We start from the raw sequence: 15,059 nt of genomic DNA on the forward strand, positions 1-15,059 counted from the left end.
TCATTCAAAAGGTATTTAGTGGGCGTCTATATGTCAACTTTGTTCCTCCGCTTATTCGCTATGTGACATGGAGAAAGTCTGTTTCACCTCCCTAGGTGAATTCCCTCATAAGTGGAGATATTATAATAATAGTACCTAACAAACAGTAATGACCTAAGAAATAAATGAAGTGATGAAAGTGAAACTCCTGGCACTATGTCTGACATATGGTGGGCTCTTAATAATCACGATTTCCTTTCACCAACCCCTCTCCGCCCCATAAACCTCGGGGTTCACCCACTAACTACCTGCATGTCACAGGGAATCCACTCTGGCCAGAGACCCGCCTCCGGGTTTCACAGGCCGGGGACCAGCCGCACTGTCATACCTGCATGGAGTCAGCGCTGACGATCTCGCCACCGAGCCGCTGGCCTAGCTGCAGCGCCAGGGTGGATTTGCCGGTGCCCGTGGCCCCGAGAATCACTACAAGAGGCAGTGTCCGTTGCAGGCCCTGGAGCCCAGAGCCCACAGATACTGTTCGCGCAGCCGCCACCGCAGCCATCTTGAACATATCTGCGCTTGCGCGGGAGCAGCTGTCCCCATGACAACCGTCAGTGCGCCTGCGCAGACCTAGGGCTCAGTAGGGAGCTACGGGACCAACGTCCCCAAGCTTGAGAGGCTCCCCACGTAACTGCCATCAACTAGCTAGTGTCAGAGCTTCGACTACCAACTCTTTTACGTGAGGGATGTCAGTCCTATCTGAAATAAATCTATCCCTATTATTCTTTCTTTCACGTCACCCAGTTCTTTTTCTTCATAGCACTGATTACAATGTAAAATTATAAATCGACCTCTTGTTTATTGTCTGACTTCCACTCCAGGCTGTGAGTTCCATAAAAGCAAGGAACAGACTCTGCCTAGGTCATTGCTGTATCTCCAGTACCTAGCACAGTACCTGATACTGAATAGGCACTCAATAATTGTTAAATGGAGAGAAGTGGCTTACCTAACATCTAGTGCTAGAGCCAGTGAGCTCAGAGAGGTGGCGTTCTCCAGGATCAGATCTGACCAGTTATCAGGCAAGAGTGGCTGCTCTACTGTTTTCATCCCACAATGCAAACTCAGACACAATCAGAAGGCAGGACAAAACTTTCCATCTCTGGCTAAAGGATGCAAGAGATGGGGTGAGAACAGAGAAAAACAAACAAACAACCTACAAAATATGTAGAGGAAAAAAATAAAGAAGGCAGAAAGGATAAAGTAGTAACAACCCTCAGATTAAAAGTGGAGGTAGGAAAATTAGGACCAGAGAGAACCAAAATCTAGGATACTCCACAACCTTTAAGAAAAGGTTTTGGAATCAGGTGGACTGGGTTCAAATCCCAGCTCTGTTACATCAGTGTGTGACTTCACACAATTAACTTTACCACTTAGCCTCAATTTCCTTATCATTAAATACCTTTCAGGATTACCATAAGGAGAAAATGAAGTAATGTCTGAAAAGTGCCTGCTATAATGCCCTGGCACAGAACAACTACCATTTGTTGAACACTTTGTATTATGATGATAGTAACACCCCATCTGCCTCACTAAAGAGTCAACAGCAGCCTAAGGGCAGAGAAATTTTCAATAATGTGTAAAAGTGCCTACATAAATAGCTATTGTACTAACCTCTTGTTAGCCAATTTAAGAGTTAATTGCTTTCTCCCTGAGATTACTTGGCTCTGCCTAGCTCTCAGATCACATCACTACGATTGAAGTTTAGAGCATACTACAGGCCTGCCTGGAATAACTGCCAATACATTTCTCAATCACTTAGATCACCATTGGCATAATGGCCACTCTTGTAGCCACATGTATTATTTGGAGAACACCAGATCACAGGGTCCCCTGTACCTTGTTTTCTCAATCAAATCTGCTTTGATCAAAAGACTTGTTCTCTCCACTTTGTGGTACCTGCCTGGGGCTGGTTTTAAAACCGATGGCCACATATTGGCAGACACTCTCACATGATGGTTGTTAACTATAGAGCCTTTGCCTAGAGACTTTCAGAGGGTACAGTTACCATGACAACCAACAGAAAGATGGCAAGCTGGAGAAATGATGCAAATAAAGCAAAGGGGAGGCTAATTTCATGATGACAATCTGACCATGACGGAGTATGTTCACTCACAGATGGGAAAACACTGTCCAAGTCATGACCAGGTGACTGTTACTAGAGAGAGAGAAAAAAGGAGGGGTGGAATTTACCACGAAGAGACCAGAAGAGGGAGAGGCTGGTTTCCAAGGCAACTGGGGAGAAAGGAATGAAAAAATGGGGCTTCACCACAGCAGCAGAAAATTGCTTCTAGCCAAGCAACACAGGACTGTTGCTATAGAAACAAAGAGAACAGGGATCCTGTAGACCATGGGGAGAATTATCACTAAAATGCTGAGCAGGAAAGACTTCTAAATCAGAATGGAGCCCATGGTCCAAAACAAATGAGAAGTGAGAAAAACATTGTACCATTTCCATTCATTGTAATTCTATCAGTCCTGCTAAAAGAGAATGGGAACATATTTTTTAATACCTTTACACTATTTTATTTGTACCTGTTTGTCTCTCATAATTCTCTGAATTCTAAATTATACTAAGAACAGTTCCTGCAAGATCATCTGTAACTTGAAACCCTAACTGGAGAGATTACGTTCAAAGGAAAATTGGGAAATTGAAGTCTATGACCAAGAGTTAATAAGTATTTCTAAAAAAAAAACTTAAAAAAAAGCCTTCCAATGGGAAGCTTTGCAGGGTACTAAGAAGACAAAAGGCAACAAAAGGGAGTCAGGAAAGCTATTTGTAGTCGTGCCTAGGTATGAGTCCTGACCCCCTCGACCCCTTTTATGAGACAAGATGTGATGTAACTCTGAAAGGTAGCACAAAAGGAAGGGGAGTCTCTCACTGAAGGTGGATGTGTATATCTAGAGGTGGAGATACAGAAGCCCATCTCCAACAGACTCCACTGCTTACAGATAATTTGGGGTAAAGGAATTCTAGTTTAAAAGGCAAAAATGTTGGGATAGGTTTAGTCTGGAAGAGCAGATCTAAAATGTACAAATGAAGTAGTAAGGATGCTCAAATTATGTGGAGGCCAATAATGTCTTGCCTGCCCTTATGAAAGTCCGCAGCCAGTCACCTCATTGTTACCCACAGTATGTGTGTGTGTTATACCCTAGGGACAGATGTATAGTCCTGCTGGGCCCCTCTGCACCTACTTCACTTTCTTCAGGAAATTGAGAGCAGTACATAGCGTGTAATGTACATAGGAACATGGCAGAAAAAGAGAAACAAAGAAGTGCAAAAAGGTAGAAGGGAAATCTGGGTGATAACCCATTAGTGTTGATTCGATTATTTTCTATCCTCTGTATATTTTAAATAACTTACTTTAAATTTTTTTAGAAAATGAAAGGAGCATAAGAGGAAGGCTAAAGGTAAAACCAGGAGAGTGGAAGAGCTATTCAAAGGGAAGCATCCAGAGAGTTAAAACATTCGAGATGGAATTCTAGAGGATGCTGTGACAGTCTGGACAGAAGGAAGAACGTGTCGTGGGAGTCCTGGAGCATCTGTTTCCAAGGTGAGAGAAAAAATTTGGGTCAATGACAAACACTAGCTTTTCGGTACAACCCAAGGTGCCTTTGCAGACTAACTCCATACTAATTAGGTATCCCAAATAAAAAGTATTTCCTGTGGGGTATTTCATGATGAACTTGGTACCTGTATTCGTTTCCTAGGGCTGCCGTAACAAATTACCACAGACTAGGCAGCTTAAAACAACAGAACTGCATTTTCTTATAGTTCTGGAGACCACAAGTCCAAAATGAAGGTGTTGGCAGGGCCATGCTCCCATGCTTGTATCTAGGGAAGAATCCTTTCTTGCCTCTTACAGTTTCTGGTGGTTGCTGGCAATCTTTGCCTTTACTTGGTTTGTGGCATCATGACTCCAGTCCTGCCTCTATCTTCACATGGCCATCTTCTTTGTGTGTTTGTCTCTGTCCAAATTTCTCTCTCTTTAGGACACCAGTCATTGCATTAGGACTCAGTCTAAAATGATCTCATTTTAACTCAATTACATCTACAAAGACCCTATTTTCAAATAAGGTCACATTCACAGGTTCTGGATACAACTGAATTTGGTTATACAACTCAATACGGTGCCTGTGAGTCATCACAACACCTTCCATTGGTTTGGTGAATTGCTGCTTCCATTACTATTTCCACTGGTGACTGGCCAATTCAAATTTGGGAGCATCGGAATTGCTCAAAATAAGCGAGGGAAAGAAGAGAGTAGAGGTCACCATGTTGTAGGGTTTATGGTACACCTAAAGTTAAGTTATAGGGTTTGCTTCAGAACATACCAGGTTATGCTCAAAGGGAGCTCGCTTTGGACCTTCTCAGCTCTCTCAGAAAGCCTGCACACCCATAGGGGACCCCTGAAGGCTGCAAAATCAGAGTGGGGTGGGTCCAAAAGGGGAAAAGATGCAGCAGAGTCTTCAGAGATTCTTGCCAGCTCTAAGCTTTCTTCTGTACTCCTCTGGCCCCTTCTCTTTCTCATGGCTTGGCATTTTAGGCCTTCATCATTTTATATCCTGATGAGTTTCAAACCTTTATCTTCATTTCAAACCCCTTTCTAAAGCTTCAGTGTCACATGTCCAACTTCCTCTGTTTTGGGTGACCCCATCACTTCAATCTCTGTCCCAAGCCACAATCAGTTTCTTTCCCTGACTTCCCTATTTCAAAGAATCACAAGTTTGCTTTTGAAAGGATCCTCTTAGAAATCTAGTGTAACCACTCTTGTTTTATAAAAATGAGACTATTCAGCCAGCAAAAGACCAGATTTCTCCCCTTTCCTTAGGTGCTACACAACCCTCCCAATCCCCTTTTCCCCAAAACTCTTCCCTTAGCCTAGAGCACCTTCTCCTCACTTAGCCAAATACTGCTGGTACTTCTAGTTCCAGTTAAAGTCATAACATCCCCAACAAGAACTCTCTTGATGACTCCAAACAAAGTGCTCTCTTCCCCTTCTGAGGCTTGTAGCCCTTGTCTGAGACACATGCTGCCTTATTTTGTAATCACGTTTGCGTGCTCATAAACTTCTGTAAGGAATTATAGCTTCAGATATCATTGCTCTTAACTATGTGAGAGGTACTACTCTAGGCACTTACATATACTAATTTATTTACTCTTCACAACAGTTCTATGAGGTAGGTATTAATGTTATATTCATTTTAGAGAAGAAGGAAACCCATTCGGGGAGGTGAATGATTTGCACAGCATCCCATAGGCAGTAACCCCAAGTCCCTGTTCTTTTTTTTTTTTTTTTTTTTTTAAAGATTTTATTGGGGAAGGGGAACAGGACTTTATTGGGGAACAATGGTCAAATTGTTGTCCTTTCAATCTTAGTTGTGGAGGGTTCTGTTCAGCTTCAAGTTGTTGTTCTTTCAGTCTTAGTTGTGGAGGGCGCAGCTCAGCTCCAAGTCCAGTTGCCGTTGCTAGTTGCAGGGGGCAGAGCCCACCATCCCTTGCGGGAGTCGAACCGGCAACCTTGTGGTTGAGAGGACACGCTCCAACCAACTGAGCCATCCGGGAGCTCAGCGGCAGCTCAGCTCAAGGTGCCGTGTTCAATCTTAGTTGCAGGGGGCAGAGCCCACCATCCCTTGCAGGACTCGAGGAATTGAACTGGCAACCTTGTGGTTGAGAGCCCACTGGCCCATGTGGGAATCGAACCGGCAGCCTTCGGAGTTAGGAGCATGGAGCTCTAACCGCCTGAGCCACCGGGCCGGCCCCAAGTCCCTGTTCTTAACCATTATACTATGCCATCTATGTCACTTTCTCAGACTATTTTTATATCTCCACAGGACTTGGCTCCAACCCCTTACTCCAATGTTTTTCTAGTTTTTCTAAGTGTGACCTCAGGGTTTCACCTCCCTGCTTGCTTGTCATCAATGTAGATTCCTGGCCCTGACCTACCGCATCAGGGTCTTAGAGGTGGGTAGATTCTTAAGACACACTCTGGTTTGAGAATCATTGCCTGAACAAAATAAGCATTAGCAGGTCTAATGACTAAATGGAGTCTGTTGACTCCAGCTCAGTTTGAAGACACTGCAGCGCCAAGTTAGAACAAATGGAGGATGCATACGTGCAATCGCGTCACAGACTCGCAGTTCCTGCCATGGGTCATGGGTCATGGGACGCTGTGGACGAGTCAGAGGCTCAGGTCTGTGCCCTCCTTTCCTCCTCTGCCTATCTCAGTCTCCTCAAACCCTGGTTGCTCCTTCCCTGATAATGTACTGCATCTTGAGGCATCAATACATATACTCCAGATTACTTCAAGTACTCCTTCTAAGAAGCTTTCTTATTTTACCAATCCCTTGCGTCTATCACCTTTCAATACGATGAATCTGTATTCTAGGTGTGGCTTGTTAAATGCTTTAACTAACACTAATCATTTGGGGAGAAAATACTTACAAATGATATATCTGATAAGGGATTAATATCCAGAATATATAGAGAACTCCTAAAACTAAAAAAAGAAAAAAATCCAATTTGAAAATGGGCAAAGTACTTGAATAGACATTTCTCCAGAGAAGAAATACAAATGGCCAAAAGTACATGAAAAGATACTCAATATCACTAATCATTAAGGAGATGCAAATCAACACCACAATGAGATACCACCTCACATCCATGAGGGTGGCTACTATAACAATGAAAACAACAAGTGTTGGAGAAGATGTGGAGAAATTGGAACCCTTGTACACTGTTTATTGAAATGTAAGATGGTAGAGCCACTGTGATAAACCTTAGGGAGTTTCTTCAAAAATTTAAAAATAGAATTACCACATGATTCAGCAATTTCACTACTGGGTATATACCCAAAATAATTGAAAGCAACATTTTGAAGAGGTATTTGTCCACCCATATCTACACATGGGTTATTCACAATAGCTAAGATGTAGAAGCCACTCAAATGTCCGTTGTCATATGTAGAGGTAAGCAAAATGTGGTGTATACATATAATGGAATATTATTCTGCCTTAATAGAAATTCTGACACTTGCTGCAACATGGATGAACTTGAGGATATTGTGCTAAGTAAAATAATCCAGTCATAAAAATATAGTGTATGATTCCACTTATATGAGATAGTAAAAAATCATAGAGAAAATAGAATGGTGGTTTGCCAGGAGCTGGGCAGAGTGGGGAATGGAAAGTTATTGTTTAAAGGGGGTAGAGTTTTACTTTACAAGATGAAAAGAGTTATGCAGATGGATGGTGATGACGGTTGCTTAACATTGTGAACGTATTTAATATCACTGAACAGAATACTTAAAAATGGTTAAGATGGTAAATTTAAGTTATGTGTATTTTACTTCAATAAAAATAATTGGGGAAAAAAACTAATAGCTAAGGCTCACAGAATGCTTACCATGCAGCAGGCACTGTTCTAAACACTCCACATGAGATAATTGATAAAAAATATATATATATATATATATATATATATATATATATATATATATATATATATCTCACTAATCATTTACTGAGCACTTACTATTACTCACAACAACCCAGTGAAGCAGGTGCTATTATTTACATCAGTTTTACAGATACTGGGGCCAGGAGAGGTTAATAATTTGCTCAAGGTCATGCAAGCTGAAAAATATAGAGCCAGATTTAGAACTGAGATCTGTTGGGTGTGAGAGACCACTTAAACCATACCGCTTCCTACAAGTTGAAAGGTGATGGGGCCGGCCCAGTGGCTCAGGTGGATGGAGCTCCGTGCTCCTAACGCCGAAGGCTGCTGGTTAGATTCCCACAAGGTTGCCAGTTTGACTCCTCAACTCCCGCAAGGGATGGTGGGCTCTGCCCCCTGCAACTAACAATGGCAACTGGACCTGGAGCTGAACTGCACTCCCCACAACTACGATTGAAAGGACAACAACTTGATTTGAAGTACACACTGTTCCCCAATAAAGTCCTGTTCCCCTTCCCCAATTAAAAAAACAAAAAGAAAGAAAGGTGATCCATCACTTCCTGGGCACCTACTGGACCCCTGGCACTAAGTCTCATTGTTTAATAACTCACCTGATTAGAAACTTTAAGATCATACTTCTATTTCCTCAGCAAAAGAATGGTAACATTAATATAGTTGATCCATTTGGCAACAGTTCTAAATAAAGACATTAACAAGAGTTGCCCACTTGGCTTAAAGTAGAAAGGCCCACACCCCAACGGAACTTCAGCTGACACATTAGATATCTCCCCTTCACCCCTCCCCAGTCACCCATCATCAATCATCTCCCAACTGGTTATCTTATCCTTAGAAAGAAACCTCTCTTTCACTCCCTCCTATCACCTTCCAGATCAACAAAAGCATCCCCACCCCTCTCTTTTCTTTCTAAAGTGAATATTCTGCAATATCCTGACCCCAGGGGCACGTTAGACAAACTCAGCACATCTGAAATAGCTCAACCTGTCTCAGTACCACAAAAATAGCTGCCAATAGAGGCAGGAGTTAAGCACAAGCTTTAATCTTTTATTGTTTAACAGAGAGGATGACCTTTCTTTTCTACACCAAGTGTGGCTTCTCCACTGCCCCTTGGTGTCGACGTCCACATCCTTAAGTTAGGTGTGTAGTCCCTCAGGTGAACTATTCAGAGGCTAACCTAATTTGTAGAACTTGTTCTATGAAATCCTGGAATAAACTCCGGGCTATTTTCAGACAAAGATAGAGAGGTAGGAGTCTGTAGAAATGAGCTAGGAAGGAGCTTGAAATGCTTCACATTCCAGAAACACCCTCCCTTCCCCCTCCAAGCCTCCCCCCACCCCCAAGATAACTTTATTCCCACTTTCTCAGCAGAGTTGGACTCAAAGGAGCTGAAGCTTGCAGTCAGGCGGCAGTTACTGTGTGGGCTTAGATAAATGACTTCAATGTGTGTGAGCTTCAGTTTGCTTATCTATGAAATGGGGTGACACCACCTTTTTCTTAGATTATTGTGAGAATTAAGGTATGTAGAACAAATAGCATTAGTGCCTGTACCTAGGAGTCCCTACTATCTTATTGAGGGCCCAGGAGTTCTTTCAAGGTCTAGAGAAGCCCTACAAATTAGTCTCTTGACAAATGTCCTCAAAAAAGGATTGGGACAGGGACAATAACTAAAAGGGAAGTGGAGTTTTAAGAAAAAGAGTCCCAGTAATCCAGTCTGTTTTTATCAAATAGCTACTTATGGACTGGGTTTGGTGATCTAGGAGCAGTGGGGGTAGAGTGGAAAGTGTACCTGACAGGATACTGGGTCTGGGATTCTGATTCTGTGACCTTGACCAAGAAAGGTCAAGGGTTCCAGTACCATGCGGCAGACATTGCTTACTTGCCAGGTTGTGATAAGGGTCACTTGGTAAGTGTGAGGACTTTATAGTAGTTTTTTGACTCTACTCAGTCTCCATAGGAGTGCTGGCAGGCAATACCCATCCAGGTCCCAGCTATAAGGCTGAGGCAAATGGCCTTCTCCCCGCATGATGTTCATGGCCTTGCTGAACAGCAATCGTTTTCCTTTCAGTCCCAGAAGCGGTCTCTTTGGGTCAAGACTAACCCTCCCAGACCACAAATGTGGCAGGGGGGCTGGTCATGGAACATTTGCTCCACTTCATCCCAGTAAGTGGCAGGTACAATGGCCCCAAGGAGAGACAGTTCCAAGAAGTGGTTAAGTGATGGAATTCCATGTTTTCCTCTTCCACACGCCCCATGCTAACAAAACAAGCTGATCAGTACTATGCAGTGGGTAAGACTTCTAGCTGCAGAAATAGGCAGAGCTGGTTTCAAATCCCTGCTCAGTCACTTACTAGCTGTGTAACTTTGGGCAGTTTTGTTTCACTCTTAGAACCTCAGTTTCCTCTTCTGTAGCCCTGGCACGTGATTGGTGTGGCATAACATGGAGAAGCGAGCTTAGACATAGGCAGTGTTCTATCAGGAAGAGCTCTTATTATTGTCTCCCCTCTTGCATTTACAGCAAGTTTACGTGAACTATGTGAGGGAAAGGGAGCCTTCATTTTCTTTCATTAATCCAGGGAGAAAGAAAAAAAAATCGCATTACATCACAAATTTGCAGAGAATGTTTAAAAAGACGTCCTCCAAAAGGTCATCATACCACTAAGGTAAGAACAGTACCATCCTAAAGAATATATATAAGGCTTTATAGTTTAGAAAGTGGCTTATCAGCTACTACTTCATTTAATACCTGCCAAGCCCTTGTCAAGTAGCATGTATCCCCCTTTTACAGATAAGGAAACTAGGACTTAGAAATGTAAAGCTAAAAGGCACAGGACAAATAAGTGGTGGAACCAGGATTTCAAGCCTCCTAACGTACAAATTCAGCACTCTTTGTAATTCATAAGAGAATTTCATGTTCACCAAGTGCCGAGCCTACATTGTTTAGACATGTCTGAAATGGCATTTCAGGAACCCAAAGTGGAATGACCAGGTTAGCAACGTGGTTAGAGAAATACAACCCTTCGGCTTCCCTGTGGCTACACTGAAATAGTCGTCCTTGATTCAAGGACTCGGTTGGCATAAGCTGCCCCCACTCTGACATGTTTGAGAAATCTTTTATTAGAAGATGTCCCAGAAGGCAACATTTTAAAATCAGGCGATCAATAATCACAACTAAATACAAAATTTCAGGTCAACTTGCCTTTCAAAATAAATCCGACTCTTGCAACAGAATTGCCCAGGAGTTTTTTTTTTTTCTTGTACAAAAACAACACCACTTTGCAAAAGGCATACAAAAATACAGTATAAAAAAAAAAAAAAAAAAAAAAGACTGCTCCCAGCGTAATACCCAACAGCAGCTTATAAAACACAAGCTATTCAGGTGAGACATCAATAACCTACATCCCACCTGTTCTCCAAAGACAGTTCCAGAAGTCAGTAGGCTCCTGAAAACCATGCTCCAAAACATAGAGAGGCTTTTCTCAAACTTCCATGGGGGTTCTCTGAAGCCAGGAAACAACCTCAGAAACAGACCATCATGCATAATAGGTTTGGAAGTAGCAGCTGGCTTTCCAGAGCCACAGATAGTGCTCCACCATCCTCTCCTCCCCCTTTCAAACCCACAGCCAGCAGGCACCTGCTGCCTTGGGCAGAGTTCTGGAGGGGCTGGTCCTTCTTCCAGGCTAGGCTTAGGGACTTCTGAGGTTGCCCACAAGACACCTGTAGGGTTGCGTGCCTTTCCCAGAGTAGAGGCTACACCTGGAATCCACTCGGAGGTGCCAAGTCCAGATGGGCCAAAATCCATCATGGTCCACTAAGCAGAGCTCCTGGAAACTCCTTAAAAACCCACCAGGAAACTAGGCCACCTTCTGGAGCACTGGATGAGTCCCAGAAACCCTCCCAGGAAGAACTGCAGTAAGGCCCAGATTCTGGGAAAGGGGTCTGACTCATGTGAGGCTGGCAAGGACCCAAGACGGGTGGCTGCAGAGCCAGCAAGCTTCTTGGAGTTGCACAAGAAGGACAGGTTTGCATGGTTCTAGTAGAACTTCAAACTTATCAGTGAAGGATTGAGATGACAGGGAGGTGGGAAAGAGGAAGTGGTACAGTTCTCACTCCTGAAGTGCCTGACATCTGCCTTGAGAGAAGGTTCCAAGAGGGAAAATACCTGGGCAGGGAACAAGTTCATGGCCAAGACACCAAGCCTTCCCCAGGCCGCAGGCTAGGACCCATTTCCCTGTGTCTTGGGGAAATATTCTGACCTGTGGGCAAGGGGTGCCTTAGAGCCCATTGCTTAACAAAGGCAGAAGGACACAGAAAAGTCCCTTGTGAGGACAGAATGCTCTCTCCCTCAAGGAAAGAGCCCAGAGGGCTTTTGAGACAAAGAATGTAGAAGCCAAGCTCTTTAAATGTTCTCAAGGCCGCAGCATTGAGCGTGGGAGGAGGGGTGTCATCTAACATCATTATCTATATATTCAAGGTTTCCAACTCCTCAGCTACTGTAAAGTGTCTGACAGTGAGGTAATGGTCCATGTTGATCAAGTCTGCGAGCTTGTCTTCACCCAAGACAGCTCGTGTGTCTCCTGGAAAAGGAGCCTCAGGGAGAGCGTCCAGGCCCAGCTGTCCTAGCATCACCCCAGAGACACCAGTGGGAGCATCCTTTCCCAGCCTAACGCTCATCCGGAGTGTGAGATTTCATGCGGGCTGGAGCCCCCGACAACGTCCACCACCTGTTGCATAGCATCTGTCAGGCTTTTCTTCAGAGCTAGTGAGCTAGGCAGACCCCAAGGCTCCTCAGTCAGCTGTCTGCCTGAGAAAAGCCAAAGGTGCCAGAGAAGACACAGCGCTCCCATGAGTGAGAGAAGAGAGAGAGCTGGGTTTCCAGGTTTCCAAGAATGCAAGCCCTTATTGTGTGTGCACCGGCTACAAAGCATTCTGGGATCTACTGTCCAGGCTAGCTCATCGTAACCAAGATGTGCAAATTACTAAGGGGGAGAGGGAAGGTTAAAAAATAAACTCGGGTCTTTGTAAGACAGAGCAGTCAGGTTTTTTGGTCAGTTAGTAGCCACTGAGGTACGCAATTCTTTTCTGCAGTTGCTGCTGCCGGCATCGGAGCTGCCTTTTCTCCGTAGCCATCCTCTTCTCAGCCCCCACCAAGGCTTGCAAGTATTCCAAGGCCTTGCTTAGGATCACCACTTTGGGGGCCTTGGAGCAGCTGGCCAGGGTGGGTACCTGGTCCCTTAGGGCCAAGAACCTCGAACGGAGGTCATTCCGCCTTTTGCGCTCCAGGAAGTTGTGGTTCTTCCTCTTCGTCACGTCCTCAGTGTCAGAACTGACAGGTTTGAGGTGGCAGGACTGGGGAGCCTCGCTTTCTATAGGCAGGGGGCTCACAACCACTTCATCTGCCTCATCTTCCTTCTCCTCTGGAACATCTCTCTCCAGAGCTTCTTCCTGGGGACCTCTCTCTGGAGCCGCTCCTTGGGAACAGCTTTCTGGAGGAAAACGGGCGGCATAGTTATGCTGTTGCTGATGGATGGAGATGTGGAAGTGTTTCATGCAGGGGTCCAAAGGGTCTGCTCTCACTGTGATGGTGACCGGCTTCCGTACCCCCAGGGACTGTCTCTTCTCCACTGTCACAACGTCGATTTCTTCACCCTCTGTCCAAGTAGAGAGATGAAGAGAAGAAACACACCCCATGAGATATATACAAAGACCCTATGCTGGGGCTTGGGAAAGAAGGTGACATTTTCCCAATTTAGATATAAACAAATTGAAGTGAGGAGAAAGGCAGCTGATTCATTTGTAATGGGGTTAGGGTAGTGTGAAGGGGAAATAAGCAAGAAGGAAAATATTCTCCAATTTCCTTTTGCACAGCACGGCTTAGATAAGAACAAAAGGCAGACCCAAGCCAACAGCCCCCAGTCTGCACAGGCTCTCCCCTCCCCCACGGAGGGGATGGAGAAAAAGAGCTACCGGCCTGGGACAAAGTTTAGCTATAAAGATCTTCCCCAGTCGGGCTCTTTCATGCCCCATCAGAATTGTAAATGAGGGGTCTGTGGGCAGAGCTGCCCTTTGTTCCTGCCCAGCACAGCCTGCACTTGGGGAATTGTTACTTTTCACAAGTTATAAATCCTATTATTCCCCCACCTCTCTATTCTGCCATCTCTTTCAGCTGAAGGTTCAGAGAAGGGAGGGCTACAACCCATGGCTCCTCACCCACTGAGGGAAGGGAAAGGTTTCCCTTAGGGGCATTTTGCTCCTGGGTTCAATAGGTTTCTAAAGTCATCCATCATTTATAGGTCGCCCACCCCACCCCCTTCCCTGGACCAGAAGAGCGTTGGATTTATAATCCCAGGTCGGCAAAAGCTGCAGGAACTTCACAAAGGTACAAGCAACCATTTCCAAGCTACCTGTGCCAGGGTTAGGAACTGAGCAGCAGCAGAATGTCGCCATACAAGGGCCGAAACACCAGCGACCTGGAGACACCTGGACGTGCCCCCATCATTCCCTGGCTTAAAGGTCTCTTAGGTTACCCCAGCAGGAGAGAGGCAATTAAGGAAAAACCTTCCTGTTCCACACGTTTTTGCAGCCCCTCACATAAAAGGCCACTTTAATACATTTCAGTCTAACAACAGAAGAGCTCAGTTCTCTGCCTCTTTTGCATTATCAGGATGCTTGAGCCCCTTTGTCAGGAAGGCTTCCATTGTGTGGACAATCGCATTATTTCTCCATTAATAAAACCTGACCATTCAGCCCTCCTGGCCCCAAGGCCTGTGATTGGCTGGCTAAGCTGTGTTTGGAATGCTGTTTCACCCAGCCCCTAGCCCCTATTGGCTGAGCTTTGCCGTCAGTCACTCTCCCCACCCCCCTCATTGTTTGCAATCTGTTGCATTTTGTTCTGAGCCATGTGGCCTGTGAGTGAACCAGGAGCTTGCAAACAGGTTCAGGTTAAAGGGCAGGTCAGAAAATGATTCAAGGAGGCTTCCCCACATCCCAAACCTTTAATATTTCAGTGTTACACCTCATGGCTGGGGAGGCTCTGCCTAAGGAAGAAATAATGTAGGACACCATTCTCCTTTTCATAGAGTAGTGTCTAACTCTACCTAGACAAGGAAATGTCCTCAGCTGGACCAGCAAGACCAACCCCCTCATGTGCCAAGGGAGAAACAGACCCAGATCAGCCAAGTCTACGCATCACTTTGTAATGTTCTGGATCTCAAACTAAGATCTCCAAACTCCCAAAAACAGTGCTCTTCCCACTCTACCACTCCATCAGCCTTTGTAGAGACACATCAATATTTATTGGTTTCTTGATCTCAAAATTCCCATTCCAGCCATTAAACAAACAGAAGCACTTGTAGAAAGCAAACAGGTTAAAAAAGACCTTAACACAGTGGACTGAAAAAATTGACTTTTAATTTTTCTTGTTATCCTTATTTTTCCCAAGTGTATGACGACTTCCATACCCCATTCCTCCGTTCCCTCTAAATGGTGGTCATGTAAAAGTTATTCTTAAAAGCAACAGTGAGTTTTCTGTCCCGATTTCCCTGATGCTAGA

At 44.6% G+C, this 15,059-nt stretch overlaps 2 protein-coding genes across 8 annotated transcripts in view; both read right to left on the reverse strand.

Moving 5' to 3' along the window:
* The window catches only part of TRIT1 (tRNA isopentenyltransferase 1), a 39,829-nt gene extending 39,268 nt beyond the window's left edge, over nt 1-561 (reverse strand). The window contains exon 1 of one of the 2 annotated variants that reach the window (XM_088791049.1): nt 368-561. In XM_088791049.1, the coding sequence (XP_088647175.1) occupies nt 368-550 (183 nt within the window). In that variant the 5' untranslated portion in view covers nt 551-561. The remainder of the gene's footprint in view (nt 1-367) is intronic. The other variant, XM_074334473.2, reaches the window with a different exon arrangement.
* An 8,300-nt stretch (nt 562-8,861) lies between these two features.
* The window catches only part of MYCL (MYCL proto-oncogene, bHLH transcription factor), an 84,439-nt gene continuing 78,241 nt past the window's right edge, over nt 8,862-15,059 (reverse strand). For all 6 annotated transcript variants that reach the window (XM_074334475.2, XM_019737133.3, XM_019737134.3 and 3 more), the window contains one exon: nt 8,862-13,158. In XM_074334475.2, coding sequence (XP_074190576.1) covers nt 12,560-13,158 — 599 coding nt within the window. In that variant the 3' untranslated portion in view covers nt 8,862-12,559. The remainder of the gene's footprint in view (nt 13,159-15,059) is intronic.

Source organism: Rhinolophus sinicus, chromosome 14 (assembly GCF_057876585.1).
Source record: "Rhinolophus sinicus isolate RSI-liver-muscle chromosome 14, RSI-T2T, whole genome shotgun sequence".
In the NCBI taxonomy this organism is placed as follows: Eukaryota; Metazoa; Chordata; class Mammalia; order Chiroptera; family Rhinolophidae; genus Rhinolophus; species Rhinolophus sinicus.